Source organism: Manacus candei, unplaced genomic scaffold (assembly GCF_025592945.1).
Source record: "Manacus candei isolate 608988 ecotype Guabito, Panama unplaced genomic scaffold, ASM2559294v1 h1tg000037l, whole genome shotgun sequence".
NCBI lineage: Eukaryota > Metazoa > Chordata > Aves > Passeriformes > Pipridae > Manacus > Manacus candei.
In genome coordinates, this window is record NW_026138085.1 from 1593938 (window position 1) to 1615496 (window position 21559).

The 21559-nt window shown below is 58.5% G+C and overlaps 1 protein-coding gene across 4 annotated transcripts in view; it reads right to left on the reverse strand.

Annotated features, from left to right (window-relative positions):
- Positions 1–21559, reverse strand: part of PCDH1 (protocadherin 1) — a 55321-nt gene that overhangs the window by 32403 nt on the left and 1359 nt on the right. For 3 of the 4 annotated variants that reach the window (XM_051793771.1, XM_051793772.1, XM_051793773.1), the window contains exons 2-3: positions 16042–16856; positions 12311–14503 (exon numbers count right to left, since the gene is read on the reverse strand). In XM_051793771.1, coding sequence (XP_051649731.1) covers positions 12311–14503; positions 16042–16856 — 3008 coding nt within the window. Of the gene's footprint in view, positions 1–12310; positions 14504–16041; positions 16857–18847; positions 20594–21559 lie in introns of those variants that run through there. The other variant, XM_051793774.1, reaches the window with a different exon arrangement.

Genomic DNA, 21559 nt, shown 5'->3' on the forward strand with positions numbered 1-21559 from the left:
CTCTTTCCTCAGGGAGCACCAGCAGCTGCCTCCAGCACTGGCAGATGCTCTGATGAAGATGTTCATCCCCTGGTAAGTCCTGTGGGTTTCTGTGCTGCCACAGTTCAGGCTTTTTTTCCTGAGATGGAACGGTTTGCAGCTCCACATTTAATGACCCCCCATCCTCTGTGAAGTGTTCTCTTGCCTTTTTGAGCCCCTGGCATCCTGCAGCAATGAACTCTCTGCTCCATGGAAAAAGCCCTTTGGTTCTGTATCTGCTGCCTGGTAATTCTGCCTTGAACTTCTCCTACCTGCAGGGTTGTGAGAAAAAAAAAATTGCTCCTTGCTCTGTTCCTTTCCAATTCCACAAATCCATGCTGCATCCTGCTCCGTGTGTTCTCCTGAGCGTGTGGGGACGTGCAGGTTGTCCTCCTGCAGACACCAGGCAGGTCAGGCCAGCCCTGCTGCCCTTCTCTCTGCCTCTTCCAGCTCTGCCACAGCATTCCCACAACGGGGAGGCCGGGGTCACACCCACGGTTCCAGTTTTGGGGCTTGTCTGAAGTAGCACGACCTTGTTTTGATGAGGAATTTTCTTGGGCTGCCCCCCACACCCTTCCCCAGCCTGCCTGGTCCTGGCTGCACACCCCAAACCCCCCAGCACCAGTCCCTGCCTGGGCTGGTGCCTTCTACCAAGAGGGCACGGTACTAAAAACATTATATCAGGAAAAATTTCTTCATGGAAAGGCTGGTTAAGCACTGGAAGGGGCTGCCCAGGGAGGTGGGAGAGTGCCCATCCCTGGAAGTGTCCAAGGAACGACTGAACATGGCACTCAGTGCTCTGGGCTGGGGCACAAGGTGGGGATCAGCCAAAGCTTGATGATCTTAGAGGTTTTTTCAAACCTTAGTGATTCTGTGATTCTATGAGGATTCCACCAACGGATGCTGGATGGGGACTAAGGGGACCCACTCTCTCCGCAGCCCCACTCTGCTCGCTCCTGCCTCTTCCCTTCATTAAAACATTCCCAGCTCTCAGGACCTGCACCAAACTGACTCTCCTTGCTAAACCCGGGGAAAACAAACTCAGCCCAAACGAGAGCAGTGCTAGGAGGGAACACTGGCTCCCTGCAAACTCACGGCATCACCCCCTGCGCAGAGGGCATGGATGGAGCAGCAGGAGCTGCGGTCCCGAAATTCCATTGTTCACAAAGGAAACTGTAAAATCCGCCCCGGGCACCCTTTTCCTGCCGCCGGGAACGGAGGAGAGCCACCCTGCTCCCCCCATGAGCGCCGATTAACGCTGGAGTGGTGAAAATTCCCGAAGTGTTAACTCCCTCGCTGCTGATCCCAAAGCAGGATCCGCGGCTCAGGGGCTCATCTGGCAGCTTCCAGTGGCTCCTGCGCCTCCCCACATGCCAGAAGCCTCAACGGCCTTTCAGCCAGCTGCCAAAGGAGCTTGCTTCCCCAACAGCCGCCACAATGCAGCAACTCACAGGGCTGAGAGTGAAAGGCAATGTCAGACCCAACGCCCGGAATATAAAAATAAGTGACAAGGGAGCCATTGTGGCGCAGGAGTTAGTCAACTTCAGACTAATTCATGAACCCCTCTCCGTTACAAACCAACCTGGAGCGAGGCAACATCCCCGGTTACTGAGAGAGAAAGGAGAAGATAAGTCCAGGGGACCACGCTCTGAACTGCACAGACCCAGCTTTTCGTGTGGGGAGGCTTTGTGGCGTGTGGGAATTATTTTATTTGCCAGGGTCGTGCCTGGAGAGGAGCACGGCTCCAGTCCAGTGCTACACAGGCTTCGGAGCAGGAGGCTGAGGGGAATATTTTGTCCGTGGAAACCAGGGCAAGCCTCGAGGAAAGCTGGACCTGAATTGACAAAACCACCCAGGGCAACGCTCAAGCTCTAGGAAACAGGACACCAGCTCGGCTCGTGGCTGTAAACAGCCGACCATTTTACAGCTCCTCTGACAACAGCCCTGCTCCTGACGGTGTTCTGGGGTGGGGATGGATCTGAGCACAGACAGCTCTTCCCCTCCTTTCCCCAGCAGCACACTGGCTGACCACTGCCCTGATTTTTGGAGAAGAAGCCTCCCAAAGGCATCCTCTGCTCCTTCTGCACCCACCCTGCCATACCTGGAGGGGATGGGAAGAGCTCATGGCGTTACCTGGCACAGCAGCAGCGGGAGGGAGGGTGCAGACCAGCAGCAAAGGCAAACACTGCAAAGCAAACACTGCCCTGGCTTGGTGTCACCTCCTGGCATCTACAGGAATCTCTGGCATCTCTGCTCCTCCAGGAGCTCCTCTGCCTCTCCCTCTTGTGTCTCCCTGGTCCCCTTAGTGGCCTGGGCACGCTGTCTGCCCCAGAGGTCTCTCCCTGCCCTGCCACAGCATCTCCAGATGTCCAGAGGCACAAGAACAGGCTATCTCTTTGTTAAGCAAATCAAGACAGCCAGAGCTGCATTCCCAGCAGTGCTGGATTGCTCCCTGTTAGCACAACATGCAGGAATTGAGGAAAGATCTTGTGCCAGAGCAAGGGAACAGGTCCCAGAGGCTCTCCCTGCTTGGACAAGGGAGGGATGGAGCATCCAGGTAGGAGCTGCAGCCAGCACAGACAAAGGAGGGAGACAGATGGACCCAGCTCTGAGCAGAGGTGTGGGCTGTGCACACTTGTAAGAGCCCTCCTGCATTCAAAACAACCTTCTCAAAAATCTTCCATTGAAGGTGCTGTCTCCAAGAGAACACTGAAAACTCTGGACAGGACTACCGGGAGAATTAAAGGCTCAGTTCTCTGATCTACCATTCTGACAATTCAGTGGGTCACCATCCCAGCTACTGGGGTCACACAGGGCACATCAGCCATGGGGCTGACAGCTCTGGTCCTCCTGATGCTCGTGAGTCTCACTTGATGGCTGTGCTCTGCCCACAGATCCTTGTGTCCATCCCCATCCCAGTGTCTGACATGAGGATTATTCCCAACAGCCCGTTAGCTCTTTGTCCATCCCAGTGTCTGACAGGAGGGTTGTTCCCAACAACCCTTTACTTCTTTCCCTGTCCCAGTGTCTGGCACAAGGATTATTCCCAACAACCCTTTAGCTCTTTCCTCAATCCTGTGTCTGACATGAAGGTTGTTCCCAACAACCCTTTACCTCTTTCCCCATCCCCGTGTCTGACACGAGGGTTGCTCCCAACGACCCTTTAGCTCTTCCATTGTTGACAAACAATACTACAGAAGGAATCTGCAACCAGAGGAAAGACCCACAGGAATCCATATGATTCCAGCTCCCCAGACCAGGTATTACCCTAAATGCAGCTGCTCACCCTTGTGAGTGGCTGCTCACATGGCTGCCACTGCTGACAATTAGCGAGTGCTGACCTTGCAGACAGAAGAGACAGTCTCCAAGTCCTGCCGAAATAATGATAGCAGAACAGCCATCCTAAAATGGACATCACATCCCCAGGCACTATTTAATGAATAAATCTGGGTAAAATGTGGGCTGACTCCACATAGGTGCCCTGAAGCCTCCTGAAATTTGCATGATGCTCAAAGGAGCCGCCAAAGCCCGGTGCCAACCTGCCTGGTCAGATCGAATTTATCTAACTCATAGCAAGATCTAACGCAATTAGAAACCCATTTAGACAGCCTCAGGACAGAGCTTGCCTAACCCCTCAGCCTATCAGAGCTCTGAGCCCATGGAGGGTGTGCAATTTGGCTTTTCTTTGGGTGAAATGAAGATTGGAAAGGAAAATATGGAAATAAATCATCTGAAGGGTGACTCATAAAATCTAAAGGGGTCATAATCTTTATGGAATAATGTCTCAATTGGACTGGCCGTGGTGTCCCGAAATGTCTGTCACTATCAAGCTGATAATAGAGCTATTTTGGAGATGGTTGGTGTAGAGTGGAAATTGCCCAGGACACAGAAGGAGGTCTCATAATCACATTAAAACCATCTGAAGATCCCAGGGAGAAAAAGGTTCCAGGACTGGGAGTAACACTTGAACAAAGCCCTCGAGGAATCCAACAGCTGTAGAGTGGGAAAATAATGCTGGGAAAATAATGAGCTAATCTGGCTCCCAGTTGCACCCAGTGGAGCTGACAGAGAGTATTGAAAGCTTGGGGGGGAGCAGGGGGTCCTGAGCCATAAACTCAGGACTCTATCAAAAACCCAGAGACAACCAGGAACGCTGCAACGGGAAGACTCTGCACAGAAAACCTGTCAATTTGCTGAATTCAGATCATTATTCAAGTGAGTTTCTGGTTTCAGGGTTGGGGCAGGGGGGAGATCTTTGCTGACATGTAAAAATGAAAAAATGATGCTCTTGCAAAGGTACCTTTCACTTCAGAATTCAAGCCAAGTATTAATTATGATTCAAATTCAAAAAGGTCAGTGGGAATCATGCCTTTGGAAATTACTAGGAAAAAAATATATTTATGTATTATATGTATATTGATTGACTTGGGAAATGGGGGGGGGGAATGCCGATTCTTCCTGATTTGTTTTCAAATTGAAATTTTTCCTCTGAGGGCAAACCTGTTCTCAAACCACCTCTATTTTCACTGGCAAAGGGCAGAAGCTTTTCCTGTTTGCCCAAGGAATTGTGACTATTCCATAAGTCTGTGCACCAACATGCTCTGCTGGGCAGAGCCCTCCCTTTAGTGGTCTGCAACCAGCCTGCAGCTCCTGATGGACGGTGATACTGGGTAAGTCAAGCCTTCATTTGGAGACATCAAACAGGTAGGACAAGTAATAGTGTGAGGCTTGGTAGAGCCACTTCTCCTGCCTGCACTGCTCTGGCATTACCAGGTCTGGCACAGAACCCCTGGTATGGATGAGCTGTCCTCAGATCCTGGGAGAGCTGTCAAGTCCTTGGGTCAAACCTCGCAGGCTGCGGCTCGAGACAAATTTCCCGAACATTAGAGCTCTCTTCTCTTGGCAAGAGACACCCCTAATAAACTGTGATCCACTTGAAATCCTTGGGAAAAAAAAAAAAAAACAGCCCAAGCTCCTCCAGGCACTTGCAGAGCCTTGAATCACAACACCCCAAAAGGTCTTGCCCAGCCTGAATAATAACGAAGGGCTCTTCAAACATCTGAAACACTGATTTTGCTTTCTACGGGGCTTGAGTGCTTTTGATGAAGAAGCAGAAAGATTAATAGATTAGTGTAAGAGGAACATCAGACATCACTTCAGCAAGACATTTTGAGCAGGATCTCCGTCCAGAGCTCAGACAAGAGGTTCCCCCCCCAAGCAGGGCTGGATATCTGTCAGAGTCTCCTCGGCAGCAGCTTTGCAGCTGCTCCAGAGCATCGGGGAGTTTGGAGGATGTGAAAACCAGGCCGTGTGGGAGCAAAATAGCTGCAGGCTTTCAGATTGCTCGGGCCTTTAAAGATGTCTCAGAGGAGCTGAATCAGGGCACTCTGCTCCGACAGCTTCGCCACGGAGCAGGATCAGTGCAGAGGGAGGGAGGAGGTGACTCCCTGCCCGCCCCAAGTGATGGCTCTGAACAGCTTTGATGGAACCCGCCAGGATCCGCCCGTGCCACGTGCAGAGAGGAGATCACAGGTGGGCATTTTGCAAGCAAGGAGGTGCTCAGAAGGATGTTTACCTCCCGGGGCAGGGGCATCTTCAGGGATCTCTGGGCAGCACCCACGAGGCACGGCTGTGAGTGCCAAAATGGATGTAAATGAGGAGATGGTGTACGAGCTTTCTCCTGCTCTGCCAGCAGGTCACATCCCACTCTCCCACCACAAACCCACCCACGCTTTCCTGCCAGCATCTGAAGGACTGAGGGAGTAAACAGTTTACACCACACAAGACACTGATGCAAAACAAATAGGGGTTGTTTTTAAGGGATCCAGGGGAGTTGTTTTCTTTGTGGTCCTCTGCCTGACCTCCTCTTCCTCTCGTGCTCTCAGCCACAGGGTTGAGTTGGGAACATCACCGGGAAAAGAAACCTTTACTGCTGGTGGGATATGGAAAGCAGGTCCTCGAGGGTGCAAATTGAGACCTCCAGAAAGTCAAGAGAGAACAGAATCACAGAATTGTTTTGGTGGAAGGGACCTTACAGCTCATCTCGTTACAAACCCCTGCCATGGGCAGGGACACCTTCCACTAGCCCAGGTTGCTCCAAGCCCCATCCAACCTGGCCTTGAACACTCTCAGGGATGGGGCAGCCACAGCTTCTCTGGGCAACCTGTGCCAGGGTTGAACCACCTGAATCACTCTCACAGTCAAGAATTTCTTCCCAATATCTAATCCAAATCCCTCTTCTTTTAGTTTAAAATTGTTCCCCCTTGTCCTATCACTATCTTCCCATGTTAAAAGTCACTTTCCATCCTTTTTAGAAGCCTTCTTGAAGTACTGGAAAGGTCAAGAAGAAAAGGTCAATGAATGGCCTGTTAGGGGGAGGCTGAGTGGGTCTGAATCACAGATGACCCAGGCTCCCAGAGGAGAGGCCAAGACTGAGCCTCATCCAGTTGGACTGATAGACCCTGCAGCTGGTGTCAGAGGTGACAAGGGGGGACCAAGATGCCAGAGGTGGCCTTTGCTGCCTCCTCACTCATGTTCAACCCTCCTCTGCCCTAGCTGAGCAGACTGTGGGGCTTCCTGGGGCACTGAAGGATCAGGGCACTGCAGGAAAAGTCCCTTTTGGAGTAACTTCCACTGACCATCTTGGTTTCTCCCAAGAGCTGGGGTTGTGCAACTGCAGCTTGGAGGAACCAGCTTGTCTGGCAGCAGGAGGGAGCACAGCTCTACCATGGGCAGGAGCTCTCACACCACAGGGATGTGTGGGGATGAGGGTGGAGGGGGAGGAAGATGCTTTGGGCCTGGCACAGTGCTCAGATTCGGCAGGACACCACAGGGGCTGAATGTCCAACACCCCACGAGCCATAAAGGGGGATCCTGCTCTTTGCACAGCCCCACACAGGGGGATTCATTCCAGGGGTCCCTGGTGGACACCAGCTCCAGAGGGACACAAGGGCACAGGATCCACCTCTTCTCTGCTGCCCCAAACCCTGCCAGGGCTGCCCTCCCCACCCCGAGGTGACACAGTTCCCAGGGACAGAGCCACTGTGTGCCCTTTGCTCCAGGCATCCTTCAGCCCTCGCCCTCCTCCACAACACCCCTCCCTGTCCTGCCCTACATCACACAGCCTCTCATTACCCCAACCTCCTCTCCATCCCATCCCAGAACATCTCAGCTCTGTCCTCACCTGGGAACACTCCACCCTCCTCCCCCTCCAGCTGCATCCCACCCTTCTCCCTTCACCCCATCCACAGCCTTGGAGGGACCACCAAGTGCCCGGGATCACACAGGGATCTCCAAATTCCCAGGAACACACGGGGACCTCCAAGTGCCCGGGGACACACGGGGACCACCAAGTGCCCGGGATCACACAGGGACCTCCAAATTCCAAGGGACACACGGGGACCACCAGGTGCCCGGGGACACAGCCCGTCACAGCGCCGGGTTTTTTCCCCGGGATTTGGGTGTCGGATTACGGAGGCTGCAGGGCTGGGCCCCGCTCCAGGGAACAGCACTGCAGCTGAGAGCCCGGCCGAGCGGGCAGAGCAGTGCTGGGAATATCAATCAGCGTGGCTTGGAGTGGGCGGCTGCCCACACAGCCAGGGCTTTCATCGCACAGGGGATCCACAGCTCGGCCGTCAGAGCCAGCCAGGACTCGGCTCTGCGCTGCAGAGGGCTCAGCATCCCGCTGTGCCATCCCTCTGTGCCATCCCTCTGTCCCAGGGCCAGCACACAGCCCGTCAGGAGAGGCTGGTGCCGAGGGGAAAGCCACAGAGGTCAGGAGAGAGGGGTGGAGAGCAGCAGATACACAAAAGAAAAAGAGGGGAGATAGGGGAGGGAGAAAAGGAGAAGTAACCCAGATCCAAGCTAGGAAAGCCCATGTTCACCACAGACCAACACTGGCTCCAAGGGCATCTGGCAGGGGAGAGGCAGGGGGTCTGAGAACAGAGAGGAAGAGGAGGGCAGGGAGGAACGAGCAGCATCTTGTTCAGCAGGGTGAGAAGAGCGGACTGGGCAGTGCTGCAAGTCACCCAGCCCGATGTGGGGAGCCCCAGGAGGTGGCACACGCTGGGTGACCTTTCAAGGGAGCAAAGAATGAGGTCCCAAGTGCTGGTGGGGCCAAGGACTGTCAGGCAGGAGAGACTCGATGCTCTCCTGGATGGGTTAGGGACAGCAAGTGCCACTGCCTCCTTGCAGATGTGCTGCTCACAGAGGAGTCATCACCTGCCCTGGGCTGCACACTACACACACCCCACTGTCACCTCCTGCCATGTCCAGGCTGTGTGCACCCCACTGCCACCTCTCCCTGTGGCTGTGTACCCCCCCGCCACCTCCCACTGCAGTACAGGCTGCACACACCCCACTGCCCCCTCCTCGGGGGACAAGGGTTGTACCCCTCCCTGTGCCATGTCCTCCCAGGGGCTGCACCCCCTGCATCACCTACCCCTGACAAACAGCCTGTCCGTGTCTCTGCCACCCGGTCACAGACATCATTCACCCCTCTGTGCCACCCCTCTGTGAGGTGCTGGCTGTGAGCACCCCGCTGTCACCTCCCCCTGCAGCACAGCCTGCACACACCCACGCTGCCTCTGGCTGTGCAGACCAGCCCGTGCCACGGGGATCCTCATCTCCCGTGGTTGAAGCTCCTCATTTTGAGGTCCCAAATACCCCACACTGCTCTCCCAGGTACAGGCACCACTCCCTGCCATCAAGTCCCCCAGCACAGACCTGCCGCGAGCCACTGCACGTTCCTGCCCTGCCCACAGGACTCTCAGCATCCTCACCAACACCCAGAAGCCAGCACGGTGTACCACCCACTCCTCACCCCCTCTCGTGCTGCCCCAGCTCCCCCAAGCACCCAGTGAAGCTCACAGACTGTTGTTTTGACAAGCCCAGCCACTCTTCCCAGCACAATCAGGGATCTGCAGCCCCCGGGACCTCACCAACACACTCCCTCATTTGGTCTCTGCACAGCAGAGCCAAATCTGACCCAAGTCCAGTTGAACCCAGGAGCAGGAGCTGATTCACAGTTCCCAGGAATTGCTCCCAGCACAGCGTCTCTCTGAAACTGGGGAAAAACAGGGCAGGTCCCCCATGAACCCTCAGCTCCATCTGCAGCTCGTTGCTGGATCCATTTATCAGCTCATTCCACGTGAACGACCTTGAGAAAACCCACTGACCCAGGACAGTGGGAGACTTTCCCAGACATCTGCCAACACCCAAACCTGCAATTTATGGAGACTCCCAGCTAAATTCTAAAACAAGACAATTTCATTTCTGTCCATTACAGCTACAATATTCCTCTTATCCCCCCCCCGCAGAGAGTAATTAATGCTGCACCGCGCTCCGGAGCCCGCGGGCAGGTACGGGCACCTCTGCTGAGCTCGCCGAAGTTAACACCACTCCAGCCAGCTTCTGGGATGGTGGGGGCTGCAAGGACCCGAGGCAGGCTTGGGTTTGTGCAGCCAGCAAAGGATGTAGCATATCCCCCCCGCCCGGTACGAAAGGATGGAGCCTGGGAGACAGGCAGAAGAAAGAGCCGCTCCCCACACGTCTGTGTTCTCACCCCGGGCTCATCAAAGAGCTGCGGAGCACAAGGAAGGAAGGGAAACTTCTCTCAGAAAGTTCCCAAAGGCAAGCAGATGGCAGGGCTGAGCCAAGCCCCCAGACTGCCCTGCCCAGCCCTGCAGGGACTAGTTATTTAGGTGGTTGCTGGTGTCTCCTTTCCTCCTCTGCAGCCATCGCATCTCCCCGCGGGTCCCAGCCCTGCCTGCCCAGGAGGCCCAGACACTTCCTGGATGGTTCAAGATAAAACCTTATGCTGTTAGCAAAACAAACGAGGAGGCTGTGAGAGTCAAGGCTGGCACAGGGCTGAAACCACCGAAGCCAGAACCACTGGTTTCCCCAGATGATCTAATCTCTCCCAGCGCCAGAGGAGCCAGAGCTCCTCTTCCCCAGCAGCCTGATGCAGCCAGTTGGAGGCCCTGGGGAAGAGGTGAAGCTGGTGTGACGAGCACAGGGATGTCTGCCCCAGTTTGAAAGAAAAACCATGAGAAACAGGAATGGATGGCCAGGGAGGGGGTCCCTGAGATGTGATGCTTGGATGGTGGGAGGGGGATGTAGGATGGACTCATCCACGGCCTGGGGAAGGGGTGCTGTGCTGCTGCCGCCTACCAGGATCCATCCTCTCTCCAGCCAGCTGGAGACAAGACCCTGAGCAAGCCCCACGGCAGCAGCATCACCCCCAACCACCCCGCCAGGAGGGGCAGAGCCATCTTTATGGGGAGCATGTCTGCTCGGCTCCATCACCCTCCTGCTGCCAGCAAGCTTTTCTGGGAGCACCTCTCCTTCCCGACGCATCCCGGGGTGGGGGAGCACCTTGATCCGGGTGCTTCCCCCCGGCGCTGCCGACACGCCAAGGCTCCATCTGCAACCGCCAAGCGCGTCCTCACTGCAGCACTGCGGCTCCCAGCCCTCCCGGCAGGATTTGGGTCAGGGCACTGCATGGCAGCGATCTGCTCCTCCGTGCACCGGCTGTGGGACACGGCTGGGGCGCAAGAGGATGTGGGGATCCACCAGGAGAAGCTTTGAGGGAGGATGTTGGGGTGGAAGAAAGCCGGGCTGGCTGGTCCGTGGCTGTGCGTGTGTGTGTGTGTGTGTGTGTGTGTGTACATGCATGTGCTGTGAACCATGTCCTGGAGGAAGCTGCATCCTTGAGGGCCAGGCAGTGACTGGAGATGGGAGATGTACTTGGGAATGAGGGGTCAGCACCATGAGGCCTCTGGACTGGCCATGCTGGCGTGTGGTGGAGGGTTTGTTGAGATGGCCAGCCCACGTGATCATCAGCTCTGGGCTCTGCGGGGCCTGACTGCTCCAGAGGCTGAGAACATGGAAAATACGCCTGGGAAATTGCTGGGAGCAAGAGCACCTTCAGGGGCAGCGGGGAAAATAAGGCACAAGTGGTCAAAAATAGAAAACTTTATTGAAGTCAATCCAACAGGGCAGCTGAGCTCAGCCCCACGGCAGGAGCCCAGCCTGCCGCTCTCCGGGGTACAAAGTAAGGAGCGGGGGTCTCCATAGGGTGTACAGCTCGGGGGGAGTGGGTGCTCCTCACCCAAGGGGCCCCAGGAAGAAGGCAAAGCCACAGGCACTCATCCCCCCTCTCCCTCCCTAGCTAATTAAGGATAGGCCCGACAGGTGCCAAAGCAGAAACGTGGTGCAAGTTAAGTGGCCAGACAGCCCGAGAAAGAGGGTCCTGCAAGCTCCGTGCTCACCCCACGACCTCCCGGGACAGCTCCAAGCTCCAGTGCACACCAGCGAGCAGCCCTTCCCCGCCCGCAGCCAAGACCTGCCTCCGCCCCGCCCCGCACGCAGCACGACCCCCGGCTACACCACCAGCAGTGACCCCGCAGAGACCCCGGTGCCCCGCTGCCCCAGCCAAGAGCACAAGACCCAGCCCTGGCACACGGACGGCCCCGTGCCCACGCCACCAGGACCCGCTCTCCCTCCCGGCAGCCGCTGCCACGCGGCTCTGGTGGAGCCGCAGCTCCGGGCTCGGTGCTCCCGCTCAGGAAGCCCGGCTTTCACCGCGCCAGCTATGGCAGGGGGCCCAAGCCTGGGGGAAGCCAGAGCCTGAGCCTGGGAAAAAGGCAGAGCTTTGCTCCTCCACCCATCCCCACCTGCCCGGGCAGCCGCAGCGGGCGCTGAACTCCCTTTGAGGTGCCTTGGCACAGGGATGGTGGAAGGTTCAGCCTCACCAGCAGAGCCGGGCTGGCAACAGCGAGGCCAGTGCCTTCCTTGCTGCTCCCTGAACCAGGGCAGGGCTGGAAACCGGCTGCCCAGAGCTGTGGCAAGAGCAAGACCAGTCCCTCCTACCCATGAGCCAGCCCAAGCAGAGAGATGGATGGGAGGGTGGGCATCGCCCTCCTCAGTGCTCTAAAAGCCAGTCCCCAAAGGGGACACGGGTGGGTGGGATTCCCTCCCCAGAGCCCCACATGCAGAGGAACACACATGCAGCGCCCTTCACATCACCATCACCCAGGCAGCGCCACCAGGACCCAGCCCCGGGCACTCTGACAAGGGCTCCGACAGTTTTTGACCTCCCCCTCACCATCCCCGTCCCCTCCCTGCCCCACGACCAGGCTCCGTGGCTCGGCTCCAGGGTAGTCCTCCGCCAGACCCCCGGGCCACGCATGCAGGGCTGGAGGCCAGTCCACGCTCACTCCCACACCTCTGTCCAGATGGCTCCCCGGTGCAGCGGGGGGGCCGCTGCCGGCCTCAGGATGAGCTCTCCTACCTGCTTGTTGGTGTATTTCTGGGGATTGGTGCGGTAGCTGTAGTCCGAGTACTGCTCGGAGCCCGTCGAGTTGTTGTCCCCGGTGCCAACAAAGGTGTTGGTGGCCGGCAGGTCCTGCACCACTTGGTGCTTCTTGGAGGCAGAGGGTGACTGAGGCTGCAGCTGGATGGAGGGCAGTGGCGAGTTGGAGCGGTAGTGGCGACCCAGGTCTGGGCTGCCCGGCGGGTAGTTGAGGGGCAGGTGGATTCGGGGGCTGTCGCTGACAGAGTCATTCATGAGGTTGAACTTGAGCGACTTCTGCAGCCCCGTCTCCTCCTCATCCTCCGTGGGCTTGGGCGGCTTCGGAGACTTGCTCTTCTTCACCTTGCTCTTGCTCTTCCCGCTCTTGCTGGCCTGCTTGGGTGCATACAGGTCTTTGGTCTCCTTCTTGCCCGCCTGGTAGCCGCTCTTGGCCTCCCGCTGCCGGCAGTAGCGCACCAGGACGACCAGCACAATGACCAGCGTGACGGCCACGATGCCGGCGATGACTCCGAACAGGATGTTGCTCCGCTGCTTGCTGCGCTCGTACTCGGGGTCCCCGGCGATGTCGATGTCGAGCGGGGTGTCCAGGCTGTGCCCCACCAGCGTGTCCAGCAGCGTGCGGTTGGCCAGCGTCTCGTTGACGTAGAAGTGCACCAGCGCCGTGCCGTGCCGCGAGGGCTTGCCCTTGTCGTTGACGCGCACGACCAAGCGGTGCAGGCCATGGTGCTTGCGCAGGATCTCCTTCTCCAGGGTGATGTCTCCGCTCTGCGGGGAGATCTGGAAGAGCTCAAAGGGGTTGCCTCCTGTGATGCTGTAGATCAGCTCCGCGTTGACACCAGAGTCAATGTCCTCCGCCTTGACCTTGCTCACCTGCTGGCCGGGGCTGGTGTGAGGCAGGATGTGTTTGTAGGTGGCATTGGAGGGTGAAGTGATGAAGGGGGCATTATCATTCTCATCCAAGACGTTGATGGTCACCCCCACGTAGGCAGACCTGGGAGGATCCCCACCGTCCACCGCCTTGAGTCGGAATGTATAAGTGCTCTGCTGCTCCCGGTCAAAGGAGATGCTGGAGAGGATGGTGCCAGTGCCATTTTGGATGACAAAATCCCCATTGTCTTGCTCCACCGACAACTGGATACGGGCATTTTCTCCTTTGTCAGCATCGATCACTGTCACCATGCCCACAGGGCTGAGGGGCGGCATGTTCTCCATCACCGAGAAGTTGTAGCCGCTCAGCATGAACTTGGGGTCGTTGTCATTCCTGTCCATGACGTTGATGGCCACAGTCGCTGTGCCCGTCTTGCTGGGGCTGCCCTTATCTGTCGCCACCACCGCGAACTCGTAGCGTTCCCGCTGCTCTCGGTCCAGCACTGCCTTCACCCGGATCTCCCCAGAGTCGGGGTCAATGGTGAAGGAGCCCTTGGAGGCAGGGTCTGTCACCAGGGAATAAACCAGCTTGGCGTTGGAGCCACTGTCAGCATCGGTGGCACTGACCTCCATCACCAGGTCATCAGGCTCGTTGTTTTCAGGGAAGGCCACCTCAGTGAAGCTCTGGCTGAAGACGGGAGCGTTGTCATTCACATCCACCACCTGCACCTTCAAGGAGTTAGTGCTGGAGAGGGGTGGGTTCCCCGAGTCCACCGCCACAATCTCAATAGTGTACTCCTTCACTGACTCGTAGTCCAGCGGCGTGGTGGTCTGTAGGAAGTACTTCTTCTTGCTGTCACTCCCCGTCTCGCTGGCCTGCCGCAGCTGGAATGGGACATCACCAGCCACCACGCAGGTCACCACAGCGTTTTCACCCTCATCTCGGTCGGACACCTGCACCAGAGCCACCGCTGTCTCTACTGGCACGTCCTCCGAGATGTTGGCCATGCCATCCTGGTGGGTGACCAGCCCTATGCCTCGGATCTCTATGGAGGGCGCGTTGTCATTCATGTCCTTGATGGTGACCACCACCTGGGTGCGGGCACTCGTGGGGTTGGCGCCCTTGTCCTTGGCCATGACGGAGAACCTGAGGGTGCCAATGTCCTCGCGGTCGATGGGCCCCTGCACGGTGATGAGCCCCGTGGCGCGGTCCAGGCGCAGCAGCCGCCGCACCACGTCCGAGGCCTGGTGGAAGGAGTAGTCGATTTCGGCGTTGGCGCCCTGGTCCGAGTCGTTGGCTTTCACCTGTGGGACAGAGGGATAAGCGGTGAGCAGGAGGGCCCGGTGGAGTGAGCCCCTCCACAAACCACCACAGCCTTCCCTGGGGACAGCCGGAGGGGAAAAACCAGGATTTCCTCTTCTGGGGCCAAGGACTATGGGGCAAAGAGCCTGGGACCGGCAGAGCAGCTGGGAGCCGCCCTCCGGCACGGAGGCTTTGCCTTGCTCTTCCGGAGAAACCGGCTGGGCCGGTTGGCTGGGCTCCCCTCCCGCCGGCTCCGGCACGCAGGGAATCCTCAGGAACCGTGCCACTGAGACCCAGCCAGCAGCGGGGAGGGACCTTTCCAGCTGTGCCCCCAAGGAGGGGCTCGAGCAGCTGCCTGGCTGAGGTGAGGATGAGGAGGGAGGCAACAATGTGTGGAGCTGCAGCAGATCCATCCCGGCATCCAGGGATGCAGCCGACGGGAACTGGGGCTGTTTAAGCTCTGCACAGCACCGTCCATCCCTGCCTGCCCGTCAGGGGCTCCGCATTCCCATAAACCTGCCTCTACGCCTATTATTTGCTTTCTAAAGAAGATGAGGTTTGTCTAACATTTGCCTCCCTAATCGGCTCTCTGAGCAGCCTCTTCTCTGCACCATTTGCTGCTCCACCGTTATCTTGCTCAGCAGATTTGGATGGAGAACGAAAGTTGTTAAATGTAAATTCCACCTTTTACCTCCACTCACAAAACAGGCGGAAGTCATTTTCCCCCTGAAAGATAAAAGCTGAGCAATGGCAGCAGCGGCGTCTCAGCCCATTCTCCTCCCGGCCATGCAGCTCCCTTATCTGCTTCCAACTTCCATTCTCTTAACAGTGAAAAATGAATTCTTAAAAAATTCACATCAGAATTAGCAGGCAGATGAGAGCTGGCCGCGCTCCGCTTATTAAGATGGCAGCTGCAGATAAACAGATGTCGACTACTATCATCTCAATGCCCCCTCCAAGCCAAATCCACCAAGATCCACCCCCTGGGCTCCCTGGGACAGTTTGCACCACTGTCTGAGGCAGGGCAGAGCCCCTGCTCCCTGCAGACAGTAAGGCACCTGCAGAGCCATGGGCAGCTCCCCCAGGATGGACAGCAGGGATGCTGCCTGCCCCCCACCTCCTGTGCGAGCCTGAGTTTCCACGGAGCAGCCAAGGGAATGCAACTTATGAAAGGGTCTATGTCTTGTCTGCAGGCACCATTGAGACCGGTCTGGCCTGAAGCCAGACTCCTTGTGGACCTCGGGTCCCAGCCCTCCCAGTAACCCAGCTCCCTGCTCCCACACACCCACCAGCCCTGCTGCTGCCCCTCAGCCACGTCCTGCAGCCCCCGCTCCGGCTGTGCCCTCCTGCACATCCTCTCCAACCTCTTTTGAGCAGATGTGACATCCCAGGGACCAGCCTGCCCGCTGGCTCCGGGGTGACACTGTGGGCTCCTCCATCCATCCCTCCCTCCTCCCCATGGCAACGAGCAGCCCGCGTTGTCCCTGCTGCAGGCAGGTAGGAGGGGAGCTGAGGAGGAGAAGAAAGCCCCCACACTCACCTGGAGGACAGAGTGCCCCACAGGGCTGTTTTCGGAGAGCTCCGCCTCGTACAGGGCCTTCTCGAACTTGGGCGCGTTGTCGTTCATGTCCAGGATGGTGATGCGGAGCAGGGCACTGCTGGCCCGCGGGGGGTTGCCCCCATCCTGCACCTTGATGGTCAGGTCGTAGGAGTCCCACTGCTCCCGGTCCAGGTTCCCCATGACGATCAGCTGCGGCTGCTTCTCGTCCTGATCCTCGGCCACCTGCAGCCCAAAGAGCTCCTGCGCCTCCGGACCTGCCGTCAGCTCGTAGGAGGCCACGCCGTTGGGGCCCGAGTCCCGGTCCATGGCCAGGGGGATGGGGAAGAGCGCCCCAATGTTGGTGTTTTCGGGGATGGAGAGGGTGAGGACGGGCGAGGCGAAGTTGGGGGTGTTGTCGTTGATATCGAGCACCTCTATCTGCCCCTCGAGCAGGCGGGGGCCGCTGGTCTGCACCAGGTCGGTGATGGACACTTCGAACTCCAGGAAGCAGGGCTCTCCGGGCAGGAGGTGCTGGCACTCCCGCAAGCTCTCCCGGTCGATGGAGGTCTCGGTGGTGTAGATGTCCCCAGTCTTGCCATCCACACGCAGGTACGGGGCCCCCACTTCCAGCTTGTAGAGGTGCCCCACGTCCGGCAAGCCGTAGTCGGAGGCCAGGCTCCCTATGAGGGTGTTAGGGGGTTGTTCCTCCTGCACTTTGTAGAGCACACGCGTCCCAGAGACCAGGGCAGGGAGCTGGAAGAGGAGCCACAGGCCCAGGCAGGATGCCAGTGGGTTCATCCTGCGCTGCAGGGGAGCTGGAGGAGACACAGATAACCGGAGGTTAGGGATCACTCCACCCCAGCCCACTTCCCTGGCACATCCTTCTGGGTGCACCCGCTGTGCCATGTGGGACTGCACATGGTCCTGACACAGCCCCCCGAGGGAAGGGGCTGCAGGGGCTGGCCCAGCCGTGGGCTCCTGGCAGCCCCCACCATCCAGTGCCCTGAAGGACCGATCCCACCTTGCAAAGTTCCTGCACCGCCCTGCTGGAGTGAGCAACCCAGTCACTGAAACCTCAGCCCTGGCTTCCTGCAAGGGACAGGAAGCCACTCCTGCCACTGTCCACCCTCTTCGTCACCACACAAACTGTAATTAGACCCAACGAGGCACACTAACAGGGTGGACTGCAGGCAGCCTGCTGCCAGCAACCCGATGGGAGCCGGCCAGGCTCAGAGACAGCTTCTCACCACCCAAACACAGGAGCATTGTGTGCCACCAGCACAGGGGCACTGCCTGCCATGCACGGCAGGGACACACAGGCACTGAACGCAGCTGCCAGCCCCGCAGAAACGGGAGCACCGAACGAGGAGCTCTGCCTGCTCTGCAGGGATGCAGGGCTGACACCCACCCGGCACTGCAGGGACATGGGGCACTGCTGGGGTGCAGAACTGCCACCCCTCCGTCACTGCAGGGACATGGGACACTGAAGGGATGCAGGGCTGCCACCCATCCAGGGATGCAGGGACAGAGGACACTGCTGGGATGCAGGGCTGCCACGCATTTGACACTGCAGGGACATGGGGCACTACCAGGATACAGTTACCTCCCAGCCATCACTGAAGGTATTCAGGGCACTGCCTGTACTGCAGGAACAGGACCCATCCATCACTGCAGGGACACAGGACACGACAGGAATGGAGGGCTGCCACCCACCCAGCACTGCAGGGACATGGGGCACTGCAGGGCTGCCACCCCTCCAGCACTGCAGGGATGCAGGGCACTGCCTGCACTGCAGGAACAGCACCCCTCCATCACTGCAGGGACATGGGGCACCGCAGGACTGCCACCCATCCCTCACTGCAGGGACACTGGGCACTGCCATGGCAGGGACAGAGCAGCGCTGCCCTCGCTGCACTGCCGGCACTGCCAAGGTACCAAGGCACCACCCACTCAGCACTGCAGGGATGCAGGAGCCCCACGCATCATCCATCCTGCACTGCACACAGGGCACTGCCACCCCTCTGTGCCCCTGGCAGTCAGAGGGACACAGCCCCCCTGCCCACTGTGTGCTGCAGTGCAGGCAGCCCGCAGGGGCAGCCCCCGGAGCAGCGGCACTGCACAGCCCCGGCACACTGCAACGGCAGGCACAGCATCTCCCCTCGCTGCACAGTCACTAGGCAACCCCACACCCTGCGCCAGCAGATCCTGTTCCCTTCGCTCACTGCAGACACGCTGTTCCTTCCCATTCCCTCCCACTCCAGTCTGGGACACTGCACGCAGGCAATGGGTGCCCACCCAGTGCCGGTGCCCACCCCGTGCTGCCCCCCTGCATTGCAGAGACACCGGCTGCACCACAGGCACCCCGACACTGCAACCTCCTCCCGTACCCACACACTGCCCAGGCAATGCCAGGCACCACCAGCCCCACAGACCTGTGCCAAACCACATGCCCTGTCACCAAGCCCCTGCCTGGTGCTGTGCTTGGCCACCAGCTTTCCTGTCCCCTGCTTTCCATTCTGGGAACACATCTTACTACTCCAGGGCCCAGGTGCACCCACACAGCTTTGGCTGAGCTGTGAGCATGAAGTGATGCAGCTCAGCTCACCAGCACCCGAAAACACAGTGGTTGGGTGTCCTAAAATCAACAGCCACAAACATCCGCCAAGGCCCCGCAGCATCAACTCTCTCTCCCTGCTCCCATCACTCCCCCTCTCCACACTCTGCACTTAGTCTGTGGGGTGGGCGAGTGCTCCATCACCACGTCCCCTCCATGGTGCCACACAGAAAATGCCCACTTGCTGGTTGCCTGGCATTGTACAGATCACCAACAAGTGGAGCATCCTGCACTGTCCACGTTGGTGCTTCCCACAAGCCAGCAGCTCCTGGTCCCTCCACCCCTCGGCCTCCCCATGGACGAGTGACATGGAAGAGAGGAGCTCTCCCTCCTCAGGTAAAAACACATCTGTGCCTGGAGATGAAACGATGTCCCTGCATCTGAGCTTGACTCTGCTCCCTTGTCCTGCCACATCCTTTGAGCAGAGAAGAGCCATTCCCGCCTGGCTGAGGCCGTGCAGAACTCTCCACACCAGCACTGCTGTGGTTCCTAGGATTTATGTCTCCAGGGGGAAAGGAAGAGGAGAGCAAGAGCTCTTCCTTGCCTGGACCTGGCTGAGGATGAAGGAGGCAAGAAGCTGAGCAGAAACACAACACATCTCCGCACCACCACAGGCAATGTGTGTTATGTGCACACGCGTGTGTACACGTGTGTGTGTGTGTACTGGGAGGATTTGGGGGCTGTGCACCCACCCAGAGCACGGCTGTGCCTGTAGGGAAAACCAAGCATACCACATGTGTGCACTCGCAGGGTGTGCACACACATGGCAAGGAGCACATCTGTGCACCAGCCGTGGGTCCGTGTCCCCGCACCCAGCGCACGTGTGTGCGCGCCGTGCCACGCGTGTGCCAGCGCGGGGGCCGCGTGTGCGCATGTCCCCGTCCCCGCCGGGTGTGTGTCTGTGTGATGTCACCCCGTGTGGGAGCACTTGTGTGTGCGTGCACACCCCGGCTGGGTGACACTCGTGTCTGCCCACACCCAAGGAGGGCACTCGCCCCAGACCCCGCCGTGTCCACCTGCCTCCGTGGGGTGAGCCCTCGTCCCCCGTGCGCCCTTTGGAGGTGGCTGTGCAGTGAGGACAGGGGAGATGGGCAGCTCCAGCTGTTGGGAAGGGGCTCCCAGAGGATGGCCCTGCCGGGAGAGGTACCTGCACCCACCACCAGCCTGTTTGCACAAGGCTGTTTGCCCTGGGCTGGGCCGTGGCTGCCGATGACGTAGCACCGTCCTGACTAAGCCTTGGTGTGAGGTGAAAGATCGCAGGTAAAGGGGAAAGTCTCAACGCAGTGTGATGTCTCACACGGTTCTGAGTGAGCCAGGAGGGAGGGCCCAGGAGCTGGAAATGCCAGGAGCCCTGTGCCAGCCTGGAGGAGGAAGGGTGTCACCCAAAGGTGCCGAGCACCCACGCTTTCTGCTTCAAAAATGGGGCTGGAGTCTGAACCCAAGCCTCGTTCCTGCAGGTGAAGGAACCCTCCAAAGCAGGGAGGCTGGAGGAGGAGAGGGGTTGGGAACCTGAGCGGGACTGCCGGCAGGCACGAGGGGCCCGGGGCCGGGGCTCGGCGGGCTGAGGAATCCTGCTCAGCACCCAGGGGTGCGAATGACACAGCGCAGACGTGAGAGCCCAGAGCTGGGCGTGAGGAGGAGGAGGAGGAGGAGGAGGAGGAGGAAGAAGCCTCCTCCACCGGGGAAAAGCACGTCTGTGCAGGAGACAGAGGCTTCCCAGGGGCCAGTCCAAGGCATCAGGCTATTTTCCCATGGGATCTAAGGACCATCCCACACTTTCTTCTTCGGTGCCAGGCACCTTTTCACCAACCTGCTGGCAGAGCACAGAGCACTTAAAAATAAAAACCCCTCCCAAAACAACTATTCCTCCGCACACACAATTCTCCCTACGGGGAGAGTGTGAGAGAGACTGAACCACATGAGAGAGGCGTTAGTCACGCTGCTTAATGCATGACTGGGAAGCTCTCGGAGGACAGTGGCATGCAAAATCCGACAGAATTCAGCCATCCCCACCAAAAAAAACAAGCCCTAATGAGAGAGAGGTTATAAAGCACCGAGAATTTAAGCAACTGCTTGAACAAGCCTGTGCTCCCTGTGATTCCCACAGCCTCTTGGCCCCGTTCCACGGAAGGCAGCACTGCTTCGGGAATGGGCACCAAAGTCCACCCTCTCATTGCTCCCAACGGCTGATTGCGTGGCTCGGAGCCATGGCTTACAAGTCTGTCCAAACCCTGTACTGAGCACACAAGTACTAATCCCCCCCACAGCCCCCCCCTCAAAGCCCTGCTCTGACACTCGGAGCTGGAGCAACATCCCAGCAAGCAGCAAAGGCTCATCAGCTCATCGCGGCTCGATCGGCTCCGCGCTGAGATCGGGGATCGTGTTGTCCGCGAAAACGGCCACTGATGGTCAGCCCTGCACCGAAGGCAAGGATGGGCTGAATCCTGGGTATTTTGTGGCACATCCCAGGATTTCCTCCAGCTCCGGCTGCCACTGCGGCTGCTCAGCATTTCTGCAGGCTGGGCCCGAGCCGGAGCACCCCGCGAGGAACCCCACTGGCTTGTCAACAGCTTTACCCCAAAATCATCTCTAGGAGCTGTGCAGCGATGAAAAGCAGGCAAAGCACAGGGCCCTCCCTCCTCCTGCCGCCTTCTCCACATCCTTTCCAACTCTGGCAGCCAGCGAGGCAGAGACCTGTCAGAGCCTCCCTAGGGTGGCAGCCTCCATCCTCCTACCCAGGGGTCCTCCACAGCCCCTCCGGTCTCCTGTCCCCTCCTGCCACCGTCCCACCCACCACGCAGGCTGGAGGGGGGCCCTGGGGAAAGACAAAAATGTCGCGGGGCCTGAAACACCCCGGCAGGGCCGCAGGGAGCTGGGAACAGCGGGAGCGGCTCCGCTCCAGGG